The 22366-nt window shown below is 41.6% G+C and overlaps 1 protein-coding gene across 1 annotated transcript in view; it reads right to left on the bottom strand.

The window, feature by feature from the left end:
* Nucleotides 1-22366, bottom strand: part of MMAB (metabolism of cobalamin associated B) — a 379881-nt gene that overhangs the window by 270119 nt on the left and 87396 nt on the right. Inside the window, exon 4 of the mRNA XM_044068508.1 lies at nt 21042-21099. Within this exon, the coding sequence (XP_043924443.1) occupies nt 21042-21099 (58 nt within the window). The remainder of the gene's footprint in view (nt 1-21041; nt 21100-22366) is intronic.

The raw sequence follows: 22366 nt of genomic DNA, 5'->3' as shown, positions 1-22366 counted from the left end.
CTTATATACACAGACAACCCTCTCCTCCTTCCAACAAACTCTAATACATGTGAGAGATGCAGTTACACAGCTAAACTGGAGGCAGAGCTCTCTCAACCCAAGACTGGCACAGTCAGTCAGGAGGAAAAGGTAACCACCCGCACCACAAATACAGTCTCACAGACCTATTGCATCTGTATACCCAACACATAAACACACAAAAACATACTCGGAGGTTGTAAATAAAAATCTGCCTAAACAGCAAAGACCTCCTAGGCAGATATCCAAGCAACAGCCACCCCTCAACAATACCCACGAATCACATATCTCACAAAATCAGTGTGCATCACAGTCACAGCCCTTAAGGCCAAACAACACACCAAATACACTTGTTATAGGGGACTCTATTGTCTGGCACACTGATGTCCCGCTCACCAGACTGAACAAGGAGAAGGTCACTGTAAGCTGTCTGTCGGGTGCCAGGATCCGCAACATAACGCAAGCACTCAGGTCACTCCAAAGCAAGTACAAGTATGACTCCATCATTGTCCATGCTGGTGTGAATGACCTGAGACGTACCTCCCTGGACTACATGAAAAGAGACATAGAGGAGCTCTCTGACCATGTAGCCCAGGCTGGTATGACCCTGACCTTGAGTAGCATCTTGCCCTCACCAAGAATGATGCCACAGTATAAAGACAAAATGATCAGTTTCAACAACTGGCTAAAGTATTGGTGTCATTCAAAGGGGATCCAGTGTCTGTCAGCCTGGGATGACATGCTCGACAAGCCACGTTGCTTCGCTAGGGACGGCTTGCACCTGTCACCCATAGGCTTTCGTATACTGGCCAAGGCTCTTGCCACCCCCATAGTGCCTTTTTTAGGCAAGGCTCAAAGGACAAACCCACCTCCATAGACAACCCAAGGATAAAAAAACTAAAGGTAATGCTACTCAATGCCAGAAGTCTAAACCTCAAGATGCACGCACTCGAGGCGCTCCTCAGTATGGAGAAAATTGATGTCTGTGCAGTAACAGAAACCTGGTTCAAGGTTCCTGAGAGCACCCCAGCACTACCAGGTTATAACTCATACCATGCGTTTCGGTCCCAAAACTCGGACCGAAGCACAAAAGGAGGGGGAATATCTATATTCAAAGATACCTACACCTCCAGGTTAGTGGCACTGCACGAAGCATCGGAAACCATCCATGTGCAACTAACAGTGGGCGAAACTGCCTTTCAGTTTGTAGCCTGCTACAGAACACCCTCCCTATTACAGGAACCCCACTTGGCATTCCTGGGAACACTGGAGAATATGAAGGTCTCTCCAAACACTATGTTACTGGGTGACTTCAACTACCCAAACATTGACTGGGAAAACTACTCAAGCCCAAACACCCTCGCCCAACGGTTCCTTGAATTTATAAACTCTAACGCGATGGAACAACTGGTCACCACTCCCACAAGAGGGAACAACATATTGGACCTGGTCATCACCAACATGGGAACTCTATGTTCCACACCAGAGGTAAACCCCTCATTGGTAAGATCAGACCATAAACAAATTTCCCTGGACATCCATATCCCGTCCCCACCTCCAGCCAAGGAAATCACTGTAAAGAATTTCTCAAAAGCCAACTTTGCACTTCTCAAGACTAAGGTGGAATCCTTCAAAGCCCCCGGGCCAGAGGATAATACAGCCAAATCCGCAGAATCCTTTACAAATGCATTATATGAGCACCTGCAGGAATGCCTGGATCGTGCTATCCCAAATAAAACCAAGACTCACTCCTCCAAAAACAGGAGAGCGGTCTGGTGGACCCCGGCCATAAATAAGCTATACAACAGAAGGAGGAAGCTACTACATGACAGAGCAAAATCCCAAAAAGGGAAGGCATCTCTGATCAGTATTAGCAAGAAACTTCGATCCCTCATAAAATCATCAAATGCCAGTTTCGAAAGAAAAATTGCCCTAGACACTAAAAATAATCACAAGGCCTTCTTTAGTCATGTCAGGAATATGGGTGGAAACTCCCAGATATGCTCTGAATTGTTGCATAACGGTACAAAATATACCGAACCTACAGACATAGCCAACATCCTGGCAGACAGATTCAGCACAAACTTCTCCCCCCCTTCCCCCCCAAAGGAGCAAATGCCTATCCCAACTGAATGTAACCTCCCTGACATCACAGATGCACAGGTGAAAGCTGCCCTCTCCAAAGCAAAAAACACAGCATCTATGGGACCGGACGGTGTCCCAGGCTGTGTCTTACACGAGCTCCAAGAATAACTGAACCCTCACATTAAGTCACTGTTCAAACTTAGCCTTACTACAGGATATGTACCCAAAGAATGGCGTACAGCTGCAGTGGTCCCACTCCACAAAGGTGGTGCCACAACGGACCCCGGGAACTATCGCCCCATAAGCCTGACTAGTCTGGTCTGTAAAGCTATGGAGCGTATTATCATGGAACTCATAAACAAAGACATTGGGAGTCTCCAGACACTGGACCCTACCCAATTCGGCTTTGTTAAGGGCAGATCTTTCCTCTTAAACCTAGTTGATTTCTTTGAAACAGTTACCAAAGCCATAGATGTGGGCAAGGTAGTCCGCACAGCCTACCTGGACCTCGCAAAAGCCTTCGACACAATACCCCACTCAGGCATCATAAATAATCTTACCAGCTTAAATATCAACCCCTATATCACAAGATGGGTTGCAAACTGGCTCAGAGATAGAACCCACATGGTCAGAATCGCAGGTGCCATGTCCGAATCCAAACCAGTTACAAGTGGCATCCCACAGGGCTCAGTTCTGGGACCTCTCTTGTTCGGTATATACTTCTCTGAGGTTCAGGCTAACACGGGGGGATTATGGCTGACAAAGTTCGCAGATGACTGCAAACTGGGGGCCATAATCGAATCTCCAGCTGACACAAGCATCCTCCAAAAGGGTCTCACAGAGACGGATGCTTGGTGCCAGAGCCACGACCTCAAGCTAAATGCTAAAAAGTGCATAGTCATCCCCTTTGGGAAAAACAAGGTGCCCACAAATTACCACATAGGTGGTAATCCATTAAGTATGGAAGAAGTAATTAGAGATTTGGGGACCAATGTAGATAGTAATCTCTCCTTTGATAATCACGTTGCCAAAGTGGTTAGAAAGACCTTCTATATAGCCCATCACGAAAGGGTTCGCATCTAGATCAAGAGAGGTCATTGTGCCCCTCTACTCATCACTCATCAGGCCCATAATTGAATACAATGCCCCTTTTGGGATGTACCTTACCCGACACCTGCAGCAACTGGAGAGACCCCAAAAGTACCTCACCAAGAGGATCATGGGCTACAAACAGATGTCCTATGCAGCTCGACTAAAGAAACTCCAGCTCTACTCAATTTGGACGACATTATTATTTTTTGGACAGGTGAAAAGACTGAGTTGATGGAATTTATTGAATATTTGGGAAGGACATCGGATTTCCTGGAGTTCACTAGTAACATTCAAGAAAAACAATGTGAATTTTTTGATCTTATTTTGTCCTATGATGATGATGGATTTCATTCCAATATTTTTAGGAAGAAAACTTTGTCAAATTCCTTATTACATTTTAACAGTTGTCATCCTTTTTACCAAAAAAGGAATTTGATTAAAGGACAAATGGTTAGGTTGTCAAGAATTATTCGTGACAACACGTTTAATGAAGAACTTGAAATACTGTCCAGTATGTTTTTAGATAGAGGGTACCCTAATGAATTAATTTGTACTATTAAAAGGGAAATCTACACCAACAGAGCTACAGTCTATAGACCCATTATTAAATAATTTGGCTGTGACAACATGTTAAAGGTTAATCCCATCTTGCCCAGACATGATTCGTTTATTCTGCCCTACAATGATACATCACATCATATAGTTAATATCATCAAGGAGATATGGACAAGTGTTTTCATAAATAATGCCGAGTTATCAGAGATAGTTGGTTCCCAGCCTAAGATTACATACAGTAGAGGAAGGAACTTAAAGGACATTTATGAGACTAATACGAACAAGAATATATTTAAAATGTCTAAAATGAGTAAATGCGGAACCTGTCATACATGTAAATATATCAGTGATGGTCCGTATGTTGCAATACAGGGTTATAGTAAAACCATTAGATGCTCAGGGTACTGTAACTGCAATACTAAGATGGTGGTATATTTAGCAACTTGCTCAACGTGTTCGGCATTTTATGTTGGAAAAACAATTAGAAAGTTAAGAGAACGTATTGTTGAGCATGCTAGAGACATTAAGAAACATAAGACTACAAGTTCTTTATACACGCATAGTACCAGATGTCCTAATTTCAAAAGATTTATATTTTTTTATTATTGATAGAATTCCTCAGAATATTCATAAGGGCGGTGATGAGAAGACCATGCTAGAGGCTAAGGAATGCCTTTGGCAACTTAGATTAAACGCCTGTACTTTGCCTGGTATCAATGAAACTGTATCTATTTCTAGTATTTTAAAATATAGGTCACATTTTATATGACCTATTACAACGGCAACTGTGTTGTCATTTAAGTATAAATAAACAAAATATTACAACATATTTATGTACATATTTTATATACAATATATATTAAAGAGTTTATACATTTTTATTATTAAAATTTTTTTTCAACAATTCACATATATAATACGTATATATACATTTTGTGATAAATTGTAGTTTGTTTTAACAAATTATATTATTTTCATTTAAACAGCATATCTGATTTATATCCCAATATATTTTACACTTTTAACTTTTTGTACAAACATTTATAATAATATTTAGATTTTATCTAATATTTATAATTTGTATTAACATATACTCATTTATTTATTGTTTTGATATACAAATACACATGTTTTTTTTATATCTATTGACGTTGTTTATGTCTTTGTGCTAAGTCAAAACAAAGCAGAATCACTGTTCCGAAAATAACCAATAAGCAACAAAACCAGAACAGATCGAAGAGGGCACAAATCCTGGTCTGCAAGCTATAGTTTAATTAATACACGACTCTTCAGTCCATCAAGTAAAATGCATAAAACAACTTATCAGTCCACCAAAATTCGCATAGAAAAAATGATTAAAACGACTTTTCAGTCCACCAAAATTCACATTAACGCAATTCAGCAGACTGCGTTTTAGTTTCCAAAAACTTCATCAGATGGAGAAAATGCATACCTTAGTTGCAAACACCAAAATGGACAAGGTTACTTTTTATGCTGTACATGTTGTGCCACAACTGGAATTAGTTGAGCTTTGAGTTCAATGTACCTCATTTAGGGTCACCTTCTTTTTTTTATTTGCCCCCGAGTTCAGTGGTAAAACCCACCGTAGCCATCCCTGCAGGAGGAAAAAAAATTCTCTTCCGTACATGTCTTAAAGCCTGCCGTGTTTAGCAGAACCTGGCAACAGTTAGACTCTTCTGTTTACTTGATTTATAATTCATCGCCTCTTCCAAAGGTTGTACATTTCTGTAGTCCTCGCCGTTTCTAATAAAAGACCGCTGTTAGGGTGTCATGAGTTCTCTTAAAATCTATAAATGCAATAAAGACGAGCCTAAGTTATTGTAATTGCTCATAGTTACAGTTCTACACCAAGAATCCTTTTTTCCTCCTGCAGGGATGGCTACGGTGGGTTTTACCACTGAACTCGGGGGCAAATAAAGAAAAGAAGGTGACCCTAAATGAGGTACATTGAACTCAAAGCTCAACTAATTCCAGTTGTGGCACAACATGTACAGCATAAAAAGTAACCTTGTCCATTTTGGTGTTTGCAACTAACGTATGCATTTTCTCCATCTGATGAAGCTTTTGGAAACGAAAACGCAGTGTGCTGAATTGCGTTAATGTGAATTTTGGTGGACTGAAAAGTCGTTTTAATCATTTTTTCTATGCGAATTTTGGTGGACTGATAAGTTGTTTTATGCATTTTACTTGATGGACTGAAGAGTCGTGTATTAATTAAACTATAGCTTGCAGACCAGGATTTCTGCCCTCTTCGATCTGTTCTGGTTTTGGTGCTTTGTGCCAAGTCACTTTAATAGACACCATTTTTTTAATTAAATCACTTCTTCAATTAAATTATTATGCTATTAGGTATTTTATATAAAGAATGGCCTTGTTGTTAATTCTTTGTACTCTGATGATGCCCTGATGTGGATGGGTGAAAGCGCTTAGTATATCATTGTTTTTATGTTATAAACGTAATAATCAGTTTATGCAGTTCACTGTGTGGCTTTGTTATCTTATCAGTCCAGCTCTACTCAGTTGCTTACCGCCTACTCAGAGGCGATCTATGCCTGACATACAAAGCCATGTCAAACCCAGAATTAATGGACATGCTCCACCTCAAAAAGTCCAAGTCCCTTAGAGCTACACGCTCCAGGGATTTAAACCTCAGCACAAAAATAAATAGGACATGCTGGAGGGACAGATTAATTTCCCAGAGGCTCCCCTCACTCTGGAATAGAATCCCAATTCATGTTAGACATAGCCCCTCGCTGACCCTCTTCAAGCGAAATCTGGACACGTGTATGGGAAATCGCAAATTCACCCCTGGGATCTCTTCTGTGTCCCTGCTAGACAGAGGCACAGTAAACTAATCTTAAAAGGGTACCTTCTGTGACCTACTTTACAGAGGCACAGTAGGCTAATCTAATAGGGAGGCGGAAGCCAAATACACTCTGGCTAGGCTTATAAATGCCCTAGGGCAGATAGCCTAGTATCTACCTATGAACCTAAACACTCCAGACCTCTGGCTAAAATTGCCAAATGTTGAGCAGCTCTGGTAAACTGAGCACAAACCCCCGCAAACGCGAGCCTTATGTACAGGCACATTTAAACAGTTTTAACACAACTACCAATGGGGAAGCCACAAATAGAGCCTTTCTCCGAAAGTCACCAACTTAAATGGGTCCTTAGTTATACACTTCTGCCACAAGGGTGCAGGGAGGCCCTCTTAATATAAGATGGCTGGTCTAAAAGCACAGTGATAACAAACAGTCTAGATTTAGCAGGTCTGAATCTAGCCTATGCTATGTAAGGCAAGGAAACAATTTCTAGATGGGAAGGAGTAAGGGAGAGTCACTTAAAAGTCAAAGTGAGAGTGTTTATTAGTATACTTTTAGATTACCTGCAGTGGTACTACCCTCTGCACAAACTGGCAGGTCTTTGAGCAGTTGTGAACAATAGGAGATTACAAAAAGCAACTCCTATAGTGGATTTTAAACTGGGGAGATTTTCTCATATGCAAACACAGGGAACCGTGTTTGAGCATGGCTTTTATACAAGCAGGATGAACGAGTTTTATAAAGTTAAACCCTCGGGCCAATCAGATAAAAACAAAATAAGCTATCAACCACTAGTACCACCTTTGATGGGTTGAATTTAGCTTATTGCTCCCACCAAAGTGCAAAAGAACCCTTCCAATGTAAAACAAACTGGCTTTGAGCTCAAGTGCAGTAACAAATGCTTTAGAACAGAAGTAAGAATACCTGCAATATCAGGAAGCCTTGGAGAGTAAAATCCCATAAGTGGAGGAGCTCCCTGGTCAGCCTCAGTAAGAAGCTGAGATCCCTTATAAGATCCTCCAAACCTAGCTACAAAAACAAAATCACCACTAATTCTAAGGACAACCACAAAGCATTCTATAGCTATGTCAAGAATCTCGATGGCAACACCTAGATTTCCTCTGAGTTACAGCACAACGGCATGAAAATTACAGAACCAACTGATATTGCTAACATCCTGGCAGATAGGTTCAATGCTAACTTTATCCCCCCCCCACCCCCTAAAGGGCCCATATCTATACAGGAAGAATGCAGAGTCCCTGTAATCACAACTATGCAGGTAAAAGCTGCACTCTTTAAAGCCAAAAACACAGCATCCATGGGACCGGACAACATCCCAGGCTGCGTTTTACATGAACTGGCTCCCCACTTAAGCACCATGTTCAATAATAGCCTTGCATAAGGCTTTGTGCCCACTGAATGGCTCACAGCAACAGTTATCCCACTCCACAAAGGGGGAGCCACCACTGATCCCAGGAACTATCGACCTATTAGCCTGACGAGCCTGGTCTGCAGGGCCATGGAACGTGTCATCATGGAACTCATAAACAAAGACATTGGTAACCTTCAAACTCTGGATCCCACCCAGTTCGGGTTTGTGAAAGACAGATCATGCCTCCTGGACCTGATCGACTTCTTTGAGGCAGTCACCACAGCTGTAGATGAGGGTAAGGTGGTTCACACAGCCTATCTTGACCTCGCCAAGGCTTTCGACACCATCCCCCATTCTGGAATTATAGCTAAACTCACTAAACTAGGTATAAATCCCTATGTCACAAGATGGGTTGCCAACTGGCTCACTGACAGAACTCATACTGTAAAAGTTGCAGACTCTAAATCTGACCTTAAAGCAGTGACAAGTGGAGTACCACAGTGTTCTGTCCTGGGACCTCTCCTGCTTGGTATCTACTTCTCTGAAGTACAGGCTAACAGAGAAGGCCTCTGGCTAATGAAGTTTGTAGATGACTGCAAACTAGGAGCCATAGTAAAGTCCCCAAATGATGTGGACATCCTACAGAAGGGCCTCACTGAGACAGATGCCTGGTGTCAGAGCCATGGCCTCAAGCTCAATGCCAAAAAGTGCAGTGTCATCCCTTTTGGTAAAAACTCTGTACCCATGAACTACCATATAGGCAGCAATATACTTAACACTGAATGTGTGATAAGAGACCTTGGGACCCAGGTGGACAGTACTCTCGCCTTTGATGGTCACATCGCCACAGTAGTCAGGAAGTCCTTCTACACGGCACACCTCATCATAAAAGGGTTCTCATCCAGGAAAAAAAGAGGTCATTGTTCCCCTCTACTCGACACTCATTAGACCCATTATAGAGTACAACGCCCCTTTTGGAATGTACCTCATAAGACATCTGCAGCAGCTGGAAAGGCCACAGAAGTACCTCACAAAGAGGATTACTGGCCTCAAACAAATGCCCTACACTGACAAGTCTCAAAAAACTTCAGCTTTACTCCATAGCATATCGCCTACTCCGAGGTGATCTCTGCCTAACATATAAAGCTATGTCAAACCCAGACCTGTTAGACATGCTACACCTAAAGAAATCCCAATCCCTCCGAGCTACACGCTCTAGGGACCTAAAGCTTGTCACCACAATAAACAGGACATGCTGGAGGGATAGATTCCTGTCCCAGAGACTTCCCATACTCTGGAACAGGCTACCCATTTATGTCAAGCAACGTTCTTCATTAGCACTCTTCAAGAAAAATCTTAATGAGTGGATGGGAAATAGGAAATACACCCCGGGGATCACTTCTGTGTCTCTGCTCAACAGTGGCACAGGAAAATAACTTTCTTGGGTGGCGTAAGCCAGGGAACCTCGATGGCTAGGTTTACGTAGGCCCTTGGGCCGATAGCCTAGTACCTACCTATGAAATAGGTTCACTAACCCTGAGAAATTTTCACAACACACAAAAACTTTGTAAAACTTAGAAATATTTTGGTAGACTTGGAATAGCTTTTGCAGTATCAGAAGAGGTTAGAAAATATCAGAATATCTACACTGTTAGAATCTGCTTGTGTTCTGACTAGAGTGCTTCTTAAACAATCTGGAAATATGTCACTGATAAGTATATTTCTTGGCACTTTTCAGAGTTCTGCATTGTCTTAATTTTTGCCTGATTTAATTATTTTATAAATTTGTTGACATTGTTTGCCGTTTTCTCATTTGTTCTGAAACTGGTTCACCCCTATTCCTGTGGTGGTGTTAAATTTTATAAAACTGGTCTAACTGATCGTTTTTAAATGTTTTTCAACTGTTGAACTGTTGAGGGCTATACACTCAAGTTCAATAGCCATTTTTCTGCTTTAAAAGTGCTTGGTTTACTGTATCTGTTTTAATTATTGAAAAAAAAAAAAACCTCTCTCTCTACTCGTTTCCCACCTTTCAATAACCAGAAGGGTCCGGTTTTCAGATTTTGCTGAATTCTGGGCTGTTTTGTAGGTTGCCCAGACCTTACCAAGATAGAAGGAAGCTTCCTTGTCCATCAGTGAGAGTGGTGAGCTTTGAGCAGCCTATCTGTCACTGGAGGAGTGGTTTCATCTCAGAATCTGTAGTTTTATTGGCCATTTTGGGCTATTTCTATCCCTTTCATCTTTCTGTTTAAAAACCTGTGTTTGTGCATTTTTTGCGCTTTTATTACCTCAGCAAATCCTGCCTGGGTGTCCTGCAGAGTTCTACAGCAGCAGAGAGAGAAAAGGGAGACTTTGACTGGATTAAGTATCTCTGTTTTGCCTTTTATTGCCTATTTTCACTAGCCACAGTATTCCAAGCGTTTTTATTAATTTTGCAACGTATTTAAACTGTTTTTTGAATTCTGATACTGTTTGCACTTTAACTGATCATTTTTAAGTGTTGATTTCAACTGTTGAGGGCTACACAATCCAATGCAATAGCCATTTTTCTGCTTTAAAAGCATTTGTTTTTTCTGTATCCGTTTTAATTTTTGAAAAAAAAAACAAAACAAAAAAATCCTCTCTCTCTCTCTACTCGTTTCCCACCTTTCTATAACCAGTAGAGTCCGGTATTCAGATTTTGCTGAATTCTGGGCTGTTTTGTAGTTTCTGTATTGCCCATACCGTACTAAGATGGAAGGAAGCTTCTCTGTTCATCAGTGAGAGTGGTGAGCCTTGAGCAGCCTATCTGTCGCTGGAGGAGTGGTTTCAGCTCAGAATCTGTAGTTTTATTGGCCATTTTGGACTATTTCTATCCCTTTCATCTTTCTGTTTAAAAAACGGTGTTTGTGCTTGTATTACCTCAGCAAGATCCTGCCTGGGTGTTCTGCAGAGTTCTACAGCAGCAGAGAGAGAAAAGGGAGTGGATTAAGTACCTCTGTTTTGCTTTTTATTGCTTATTTTTGCTAACCATACTATTCCAAGCATTTTGTATGAACTTTGCAACTTATATGAACTTTTTTTTTAATTCTGATACTGTTTTCCCTTTAACTGATCATTTTTAAGTGTTTTTCAACTGTTGAGGGCTACACACAAGTGCAGTAGCCATTTTTCTGCTTTAAAATAATTTGTTTTACTGCATCTGTTTTAATTTTAAAAAAAAAATAAACAAATCCTCTCTCTCTACTCGTATCCTGCCTTTCTATAACCAGTAGAGTCCTGTTCAGATTTTGCTGAATTCTGGGCTGTTTTGTAGTTTCTGTATTGTCCAGACCTTACTAAGATAGAAGGAAGCTTCTCTGTTCATCAGTGAGAGTGGTGAGCTATGAGCAGCCTATCTTGTCACTGGAGGAGTGGTTTCAGCTCAGAATCTGTAGTTTATTGGCCATTTTGGCCTATTTCTATCCCTTTCATCTTTCTGTTTAAAAACCTGTGTTTGCGTGGTTTTGCGCATTGTGCAGTGCTGTTTAACTAGGATTAAACTATTTCCGGTGCCAGAAAGTCTGCTCTTCTAATTTTCCCTTAGAACTAGCCAGTTTTCTAGTTTTAGCACTCAAAACTGTTTCCTTGTGCTCAGCACTTGTTCAAAACTCGATGCAAGCACTAAATAATCTACAAATTAATGCAGCACTCATTGTTAGGAGGTAAACAGTTTTTAGTACTTAAATTAATAAGCACCTATCCAGGCATGTCTAAGGGTCAAGCTTCCGGTATTTTCCCCTGTCCACCTGATGAATCTGGGCATCTTGGGGCAATGTAGCAATTGCCTCATGTACACTGACATCCCTCTCCTCCTACCACCAACCTGTGAGAGATGCACTTATATAGCCAAACTGGAAGCCAAGCTCTCTCCAGCCAAGACTGTACTAGACGGTCAATAGGAGGAGGTAAACACCTGCACCACACCATACTCAATACATAGTCCATCAAACCCTACACCACCTAAACCCACACACAGTAACACAAAACACACACCTACATTAGTGGAGGTTCTCAATAAAAATCTGCCCAAACAACAGAGACCTCCAAAGCTGAAATGCAAGCAACCACCACCCCCAGCACTACCCAAATGACACATAGTCCACAAAATCAGTATGCCACTCAACCTCAGTCCATATGGAAAAACAACATACCCAACAAACTAGTCATAGGTGACTCTATAGTCAGGCACACTGATGTCCCACTCACCATGCTAAACAAGGAGAAAGTTACCGTCAGCTGCCTGTTGGGTGCCAGGATCCACCACATAACGTAAGCACTCAGGTCACTCCACAAGTACAAATATGACTCTGTCATTGTCCATGTTGGTGTGAATGACCTGAGATGTACCTCCCTGGACTACATGAAAAAAGACATGGAGGAGCTCTCAGATCATGTAGCCCATGCAGGTATGACCCTAGCCTGAGTAGCATCCTGCCATTGCCCAGAATGACACTACAATACAAGGACAAAATGATTGACTTCAACAATTGGCTAAGCTTCTGGTGTCATTCTAAGGGGATCCAGTGTCTGTCTGCCTTGGATGACATGATCGACAGACCACAATGCTTTGCCAGAGGTGGCCTGCACCAGTCGCCCCTTGGATTCCGGATACTGGCTAAGGCTCTTGCCACCCCTATAGTGCCTTTTTTAGGCAAGGTTCAAATGACAAACTCACCACTGTAGCAGGTATAAGCAAGCAAAATCTAAGGGTAATGGTAGTCAATGCTAGAAATCTAAACCTCAAAATGCACTCACTAGGGGCACTTCTTAAAATAGAGAACATTGACATCTGTGCAGTGACAGAGACCAAGGCTCCAGAGAGCACCCCTGCATTACCAGGCTATAAGTCATACCACACCTTTCGGCCACCTAACCTGGACCAAAACAATAAAGGAGGAGGCGTGTCCATATTCATTAAGGATATCCACACCTCCAGGCTAGTTGCTCAATATAATGCATCCGAAATTATCCAAGTGCAACTAACACTGGGCAAGACTGCAAACCAGGTTGTAGCTTGTTACAGATCCCCTGCCATGCCCCAAGATGCCCACTCCATGTTTGTTGATATACTGGGTAATATTAAGGTACAGCCCATCATCATCATCATCTTCTTTCAGCTGTTCCCATTAGGGGTCTCCACAGCAGATCATCTGTTTCCATTTCTTCCTAAGGTACAGCCCAATACCCTAATAATGGGTGATTTCAACTACCTCACCAGCAACTGGGAAAACTACTCATGTACTAACTCATTTGCTCAACGCTTTCCAGAATTCATACATTCCATCGCCCTGGATCATCTTCTCCATACCCCCACCAGGGGCAGCAATATCCTGGATGTGGTCATTACCAATATGGGCAACAGATGTTCCACACCAGAGGTCAACTCCTCGCTGGTCAGATCAAACCACAAGCTAATCACCCTAGACATCAATATCCCGCCCCCACCCCCCATTAAGGAAACTACCATAAAAAACTTCTGAAAAGCCAACTTCATGCTTCTTAAGACAGAAGTGGCAAGCTTCACGACACCCATACAGATGGAAAATAGAGGTGCGACTGCTGAATCCTATACAAATGCACTGTATAAGCACATACACAAGTGCATGGATTGTGCCATCCCCAACAGAACCAAGACGCTATCCTCCAAAAAAAGAAAGCCAATCTGGTGGTCCCCTGCCATGCCATAAACAAACTCCACAACAGAAGGAAGAAGCTGCTGCTGCAAAAAAAGAGTAAAATCCCCCGATTGCAGGAACTCTCTGGTCAGCCTCAGTAAGAAGCTGAGATCCCTCATAAAATCTTCCAAAGCTAGTTACAAAAATAAAATTGTCACTGATTCTAAAGACAACCACAAAGCATTCTACAGCTATGTCAAGAATCTTAATGGCGACACTCAGATCTGCTCTGAGCTACAGCACAATGGCACTAGATATACAGAACCAACTGATATTGCCAATATCCTGGCAGATAGGTTCAGTGCAAACTTCACCCCCTCACCCCCGCAAAGGGCCCATTACTATACCGAAAGAATGTAAAGCCTCTGTAATCATGGCTGCACAAGTAAAGACCACACTCTCCAAAGCCAAGAACACAGTATCCATGGAACCTGACAACATCCCAGGCTGCGTTCTGCATGAACTACTGAACAAACTGGCACCCCACCTAAGTACCATGTTCAATCATAGCCTGACTTCAGGCTTTGTGCCTACTGAATGGCGCACAGCGACTGTTATCCCACTCCACAAAGAGGGCGCCACCACAGACCCCGGGAACTACTGGCCCATTAGCCTGATGAGCCTGGTCTGCAAGGCCATGGAATGTATCATCTTGGAGCTTATAAACAAGGACATAGGTAGCCTCCAAACTCTGGACCCCACTCAGTTTGGGTTTGTAAAAGGTAGGTCATGTCTCCTAAACCTGACTGACTTCTTTGAAGCAGTCACCGGAGCCATAGACGAGGGTAAGGTGGTGAACACAGCCTAGCTTGACCTCGCCAAGGCTTTCAACACCATCCCCCTCTCTGGCATTCTAGATAAACTCACTAGACTGGGCATAAATCCGTGTGTCACAAGATGGGTGGCCAACTGGCTCACTGACAGAACCCACACAGTGAAAGTAGCCAACTCCAAATCCAACTTCAGACCAGTGACAAATGAAGTACCACAGGGCTCAGTCCTGGGTCCTCTCCTGTTTGGCATCTACTTCTCAGAAGTCCAGGCTAATACAGCAGGTCTTTGGCTAATGAAGTTTGCAGATGACTGCAAACTAGGTGCCATAATAGAATTGCCTAATGATGTGGACATTCTACAAAGGGGCCTCACTGAGACTGATGCTTGGTGTCAAAGTCATGGCCTCAACCTCAGTGCCAAGAAGTGCACTGTCATCCCGTTTGGGAAAAACACTGTACCCATGAACTACCACATAGGCGGTAGCCTACTAAACACCGAAAGTGTGATAAGAGACATTGGGACACAGGTGGACAGTAGTCTCTAATTTGATAATCACATCACCACAGTAGTCAGGAAATCCTATGTGGCACACCTCATCACTAAAGGGTTCACCTCCAGAAAAAAAGAGGTCATTGTTCCTCTCTACTCATCCCTCATCAGACCCATTATAGGAGTACAATGCCCAGTTTGGCATGTATCTCACAAGACATATACAACAACTAGAAAGGCCACAGAAATACCTCACTAACAGGATTACCGGCCTCAAACAGATGCCATATGCAGACCGTCTCAAACAACTCCAACTCTACTCCGTCACTTATCTCCTACTCAGAGGCGACCTCTGCCTAACATACAAAGCCATGTCAAACTCAGATCTGTTGAACATGCTACACAAAGAAACCCCAATCTCTCGGAGCCACACGCTCCAGGGACCTAAACCTGCCACCACAATAAACAGAACATGCTGGAGGGATAGATTCCTGTCCCAGAGACTTTCCATGCTCTGGAACCGACTACCCATTCATGTCAAGCAAAGCTCCTCATTAGACCTCTTTAAGAAAAATCTCGACAATCGGATGGGAAATAGGAAATTCACCCTGGGGATCACTTCTGTGGCTCTGCTAGACAGGGGCACAGGAAAATAACTTTCTTGGGTGGCGAAAGCCAGGGAACATTTTTGGCTAGGCTTATATAGGCCCCAGGATCAATAGCCTAGTACCTACCTATGAAGAACCTAAGAGCAGTACAATAACAAACAGATGGAGTTTCTTTAACAAATACAGGCTGAAAAACAGTGATAAATTCAACAAAATAAATAAATGCAGCAAAGAAGTGTTAAACATCACTGAAATAGATAGAGCAAGTACAGAAAAATATGTTTGTATCAACTTTGTAGGCCAGATGACTTTAGAAGCAATCCAAGTCTTGTAGCCACAGGTGTCCAGGCACAAGAAAGCTCTGAATAAATAAGCAAAATGTAACACTTTTATATGAGCAAGATGAAAGACTTTTATAATGTTAAACCTTCAGGCCAATCAGATAAAAACACAATAAGCTCAGGTCAATCAGATAAAAACACAATAAGCTATTGACCAGTAGTTCCCACCTTGGATGGATTGAATTTAGCTCTCTGCTCCCACCAGAGTGCAAATGAATTCTTCCAATGTAAGCCAAATTGTAAACCATACACCAAGCAACAGCTAGTAAAAGAACTGAAAGGTTTACTCTTAAAAAAAGATATCACCGATTACTGTTCTTCTAGAAAAATGTATTCTAAAGACTCCCCAAATTGGTTTATCTCCCTTCAATCATAATGTAATCAACTGCAACTAGCTACATATTTGGAAAAAGTGTATGGCCTTATGGGTTAATCAGAGTTATTAGTTGTAAATAAATAAATAAATAATCAATGCATACATTTCCAAAACCAAAGAAATTGGGAAATTTGAGACAGTTGCCTTCAAGGCTCAGTCTTGTGTGTGAAATTCATTCCTCTGTATCTTCTGCATGAGTGATAAAGACTTGAGAGCTGGAGCTTTTACAGACCCTCAGAGAGAAGTTCAGAAAGGTAATCTAAATCACAATCACTATAACAGAGCACCTTCCTTTTCAACAGAAGTAGAACATTTTATTGCCTTGTGTGACCAGTAAAACCGGTGATGAAGCTCCAGGATGGAGAAGCTCTAAACTGTAAATGAAACCTTGCCTTGATGTTGAATGAGGTCTTCCCTAACTGAGGGTGAAAAAAAGTGAGAACCCGGCACCTTAACGTATGAAAATCTCTGCTGTCTGGGCCAAAACAGAGCTACCAGCATCAGCTAAGTTTGCTCTTTTGCTGCTTTCTAAAGACCCTTTGATGTAAGGGAATCTGACAACATGCACAAAGCACATTTGAAATTGCATTGTAGTTTCTGGTCCAGAAATTTGAAAGTTAGGGGTAAAATCAGTATTGTTTGGACAGGCAGGCATATCCCTGAATGGTAGCTCTCACTAATTAGGTACCCAAGACATGAGGAAGAAGCTGCCATTCATGATTTAAATGATGTAACCAGAACTTTCCCTTCTAAAAGTCATGTCTGCTGCTGATGGTATAGCTCTCGCAATTAGTATCTTAATTAAATAGATCCATAAAGGAATCCTATGTCCCTAAACTCTGGCATTCCACCTTTATTCTTCCTCTCCACAAGGGAGGCAAAAAACACTACCATTTCAAACTTCCGCCCTATCGCTCTTCTCTCTCCAATCTCCAAAATCCTAGAAAAATGCATCCACCTCCAACCGATGCCTTTTCTGACTAAAAAACAACTTCTTACCCCAATCCAACATGGCTTCTGACCAAGACATAGCACCATAACAGCTCTACTCTCATTCTTAGAACCTGTCAATCAAGCCCGAGATTCTGGAACTTGGTATCCACAGTGCTCCTAGATCTCTCTAAAGCATTTCATACCGTTTCCCATAAGCACCTTCTAAGTCACCTCTCAAACCTAAATCTCTCCCACAACACTCTTTCCTGGTTCTCATTGTATCTCTCAGATAGATCTCAGGCTGTGAAATGGAAAAAAGGCACCTCACCTTTCTTACCCACCCCTACTGGAGTACCACAGGGGTCTATCCTCAGACCAATGCTGTTTAATATCTTTATCAATAACTTTCACTCTGCTATTCCTAATGCCAAACTCATCCAATATGTAGATGACTCTACACTTGTCTGCTCTGCCTTTAACCTCCCTAAACTCCTATCTAAAACTCAGACTGCCTTCTCAACTACTGAGATCTGGATGTGCCAAGATCACCTTTCTCTCAATGCTAACAAATCTAAAATACTACTATACACACCCTCAAAAATCTTTCTCTTTTGATAAAAATTTCTTCCAAGTCCTTAGCCAAAGCAACTCTCTGATCAAAGGTGTTCCCTTTGCCAAACTACTCTATGTAACTATAGATGAACACCTCAAGCTCGACATCCATATTCAGAAAAATATAAAGAAAACCCACCAAAAACTAGGTATGCTATACAGAAACAACCACTTCCTCTCTACTTCTGCCAGGCATACTCTGGCCTCTTCTTACCTCCTTCCCTCCTTTCTGTAAGGCGGCCCGCTATTAACTAGCCTATCCTCTTCCATCACTTCCAAACTTGAGAGCTATTATAACAAAATTTCTAAATTTGCCACCAAAGGCAAACATTCCACTCATCACTGTGTTACCCTCCAATCCCACAACTGGTTAGAATTCACAAATAACCTGGACTTCCTCCAGCTCACTACAGCACATAGACTAATATTTAATCCAACCAAATGCCCCACTCTAACTAACACCCTTCCCCCATACACCTCAAATAGAACTCTCAGATCTGAACACCAAAACTTAATTACTGTCCACAAACCTAAATGTCCTGCTGGACAATTTCTTCTCTTCTTCTCCTTAGGTAAGAAATGGAACTCTCTTCCTTCCACACTAAGGACAACGTCAAACGCAAGCAACTTCAAAACTCAGCTTTACACCTACCTCTCCTCCAAATGGAAACGTAACTGGATTCTCCCTACCTAGAACTCTTTAAAAAAAGCCCCTGGGAGGGTAGCATCCTGAGTTCCTAAGCACCTTATAGCTGGCTATAACCTTCTATAACTAATTCCCATACAATCTCTCAAACTCTGTAAATAGCTTTTGACTTTAACTGTGTGAATTTCTTAAAATGTATCTGCACAATATTTTTCCACTATGGGCAATACTGCTCACACTTTGTATTATTTGATATGTATTTGTACTTGTATTTTTATTTTTATTGGAGTGCTATCTTTACTGTAATCTGTTTCATGGAGCTTTTTTCCCTGGGTCTCCACTGAAAATGGGCTCTCTGGGCCCAGTGGACTTCCCCGGTAATCAAACTGGAAGGAAATAAATAAATAAATAAATAAATAAATAAAGGGTCTTTGTGCCTGAAAGTTGAGCTGCTGGCAGCTTCAGATTCATGGTCAATACCAATTTCCTATCTTGCAGAGGTAGGGGACAAGGGTGTCACATGACTGTAGAGTTGTCATTGTAAGTACTTCTTGATGTGGACTTACTTACCTGAATGCATTTAATGCCAGAAGCACCAGCTGCATTTATTTTAGTAGGCTGAGATGCAGCCTTTTCTTGATGGGGACCAATCTTCCTGGACTGAAAATTCCCAAAAATTTAAACAGCCCATCTAGAGTCTGATAGTTCTGTCATCAAGAAAAATATACTGGGGATGGCAGAAATGGTTTCTCTGGATTCAAATGAACCATCCTCAACCATAAAAAGAAAGACATCCAAAGGGTCCTTCTTCTGCTTCCACAACATTTTGGCAGTGCCTTCAAATTTATCACATGGAGTATGCCGTAGAATACCATGAGAATTATAGCTGTCAAAACAATCTGGGGTGATAGCAAACCCCATTCTGAAATGGTGGTCTGTAATGTGGCCCACAGAAACAAAGAGATTACTTCTGAAATTTTCCAGTGGAACACACACGCAAAAAAACACTTTGGGAGAAAGCTAACAGTTCAACCATGAAGATCTTGACCTGTATTCCTACTAAATCCACACATTTTCTACTCAACAAACTACCTTGAGACTACTCACCAAGTGCTGTGGACAGCAAGCCTGAATAAGGTAATCAGCTATGGGAAAATGTGCACAGTCTCATCCTTGGGATCCACAAATGTAGAACCTAGGCACTTTGCAAACACTCTGGAAACAGTTGCAAGACTAAATGGAAAGACCACAAACAAAGTATTACTTCTTACTTTAAATCTGATATGATTACTGTGGGGGGAAAAAGATGGGGATTTGCCAGTAAGCATTGTTCAGGTTCACAGGTGCCATGCATGTTATGCGAGACAGGAAGGGAAGGACTGACTAATGGGCAATCATTGAATTGCAGCAATGTAGAATGGGCCTCCAGGCTTCTCAGTCACTGTGTATTCTTCCTTTTGTGTATCTTTTCCTAAATGTACTCTTAATAGACATCCCAAAGACAAGCTGTAGGTGGATTGGACACTCTAAATTAGCCCTAGGAGTGATTGCGTGAGTGTGTGTGCCTTCTGTGGAAGGTTGGGCGCCGGGCTGGCAACTCGACACTGTAAAACTCCACTGCCAATCATGAGCGGACAGGTGATCCGCTGTGGCGACCCCTAACTGGGAAAAAGCCGAACGAAGACTTTTATAACAGATCTATGCTGCTGCACTGTTCACTATTCTTTCAAACACAAGAGTCTTTTTATCTTTCAAAAATAATTATTCAATCAGTGACCATCTAGACATTTTGACATATGAATACAAGTATTTCCATCCCTACCACTGTATACAGCCATGATGTTTATTTTCACTCGCCCCCTGACATTTACCAAAAAGCTGGTTCCAGTAATGAAAGAGTGCTCATTACTTCAGCCTTTCTTCGCATTGCTCTCAATTTATACAAACCCTACTTAGCAGACAATTTACTGCACAGGATGTCATGTTTGGGGACCCACTCATTATTATTTAGTATTGTTTTAATGCTTTGTGCAGCAATGTTTCAAAAGCTGCAGCATACAATAAAGACACAGATACACACAAAAGTTACAAAAACATTGTTTCCAAGGTAAAAAGGGCATATGGGTTATCCTGCTAGGTATTTATAAATTGAAAAACCTTTAACTGTTAAAGCATAGAATTCTGACAATCAAGAACAACATCTGATCACAGGTTCACTAGGGAAACCACATCTAGAATATGCATAATCCATCCTGTAAAATGTTAACCAACACATCAAAATCCTGTATGAAGTACCATACCACAGATTTGTTATTACTGTCAGATTCACGCCTAATGATATCTAGAACAGATGTAATGCAAAACAGAAAGCTAGACAGAGTTAGAAATAAATGTGGCACATACTGTAATGTAGTACAATCTCTAACACAATTACAAAATATTGTATGATGATGACAGTGTGTGTATGACATACAGGCAATATAGGGCATTTTAGTTATCTGAAAAATAGAAATGTACTTATATATATTACATACACATACACTTCTGAAGGCATACACTTTATCAAAATTTGAAATGATAATGTTTTGATATCCAACTTACATTGTCCAATTCATTCACAAAACTATGGCCAAACTCTAAGCCGAATTCTCGAGCAAGCCTGCAATTAAAAAGAAAAAAAAAATTACACAAATTAACTTTTTATCCGTAACTGTTACAAAGCTTTGTATCCTTTCTTAAATAAGAAAAGATTCTGGAAACTAGACAGAAAGTATAGTTGTGTACACCTACCATAAATGTAGATGTTCGAGTGTCTTCACTGTTGCAGTCATAAATGTTGGGTGATCCTGCCAGCAGGCAGCCCGAGGTCGGCTAGAATCCCAAAGTCTGGGTCCGGCATCGGCTGTTCCAGCAAGCACCCTGATGTCAGAACGCAAGGATATAAAGCTGACAGCCGACGCCATCTTCTCCAGCCTTTCTTGCCCCAGATGTCAGAAGTCCCCCAAAATAACCAAAAGGTGTCCAAAAAGGAAACACAAATACACCACAAAAGAAGAGGAAGATAAGAGGGGATAGGTGGGAGGGAAACACCGACTGCAACAGTGAAGACACTTGAACATCTACATTTATGGTAGGTGTACACAACTGTACTTTGTTCTTCGTGTTTCACTGTTGCAGTCATAACTGTAGGGTGGAATCCCAAAGCTGTGATGAGGGAGGAGGTTATGCAGAAGAAGGGGCAGCCAGAAGACCCTGCAAGACAGCAGAGGCAAAACCTGCCCTAGACTTAGAATACAAAGGGAGATTATAGTGCTTAGAGAAAGTATGCACTGAACTCCAAGTGGCAGCTTCCAAAATGTCCTTGGTAGGAACTCCTCTGAGAAAAGCTGCTGAAGTGGCAGCTGCTCTAGTAGAGTGACTTCTAACAGTACCTGGAATTTGTTTCCCAAAGTGAGAGTAACAAAACCTTATCCCATGAGCAATCCATTTGGAAATAGTTTGTTTAGAGATAGCCTTGCCTAGAGAACTAGAGGCATAAGAGATAAGCAACTGATCAGATTTCCTGAAATCTTTAGTTCTAGCCAGGTAAAACCTTAGTTGTCTGTGTACGTCCAATGAATGCAAAATCCTTTCCCCTTTGTTTTGAGGATTTGGAAAGAAAGTAGGAAGGTGAATAGTCTGATTTAAAGCCACTTTAGAAATCACCTTAGGCAAAAATGTAGGATTGGTCTTCAAGGCAACTCTGTCTTGGTGGAAAATAAGGTATGGTTCCACAGCCATGAGAGCTTGCAACTCAGAAACCCTTCTGGCAGAAGTCAAAGCTAATAAAATAGCTGTCTTCCAGGAAAGGAACTTGATATCCGAAGCAGCCGCAGGCTCAAAAGGGGGGTAAAGTTAGTTTTTCCAAAACATAATTAAGGTCCCAA

The sequence above is a fragment of the Protopterus annectens genome, chromosome 4.part0, assembly GCF_019279795.1.
Source record: "Protopterus annectens isolate FY-2018-M chromosome 4.part0, PAN1.0, whole genome shotgun sequence".
Taxonomy (NCBI): Eukaryota; Metazoa; Chordata; order Ceratodontiformes; family Protopteridae; genus Protopterus; species Protopterus annectens.
The sequence above is the reverse complement of the archived record's forward strand: the minus strand, read 5'-3'. Positions and strand labels throughout refer to the sequence as shown.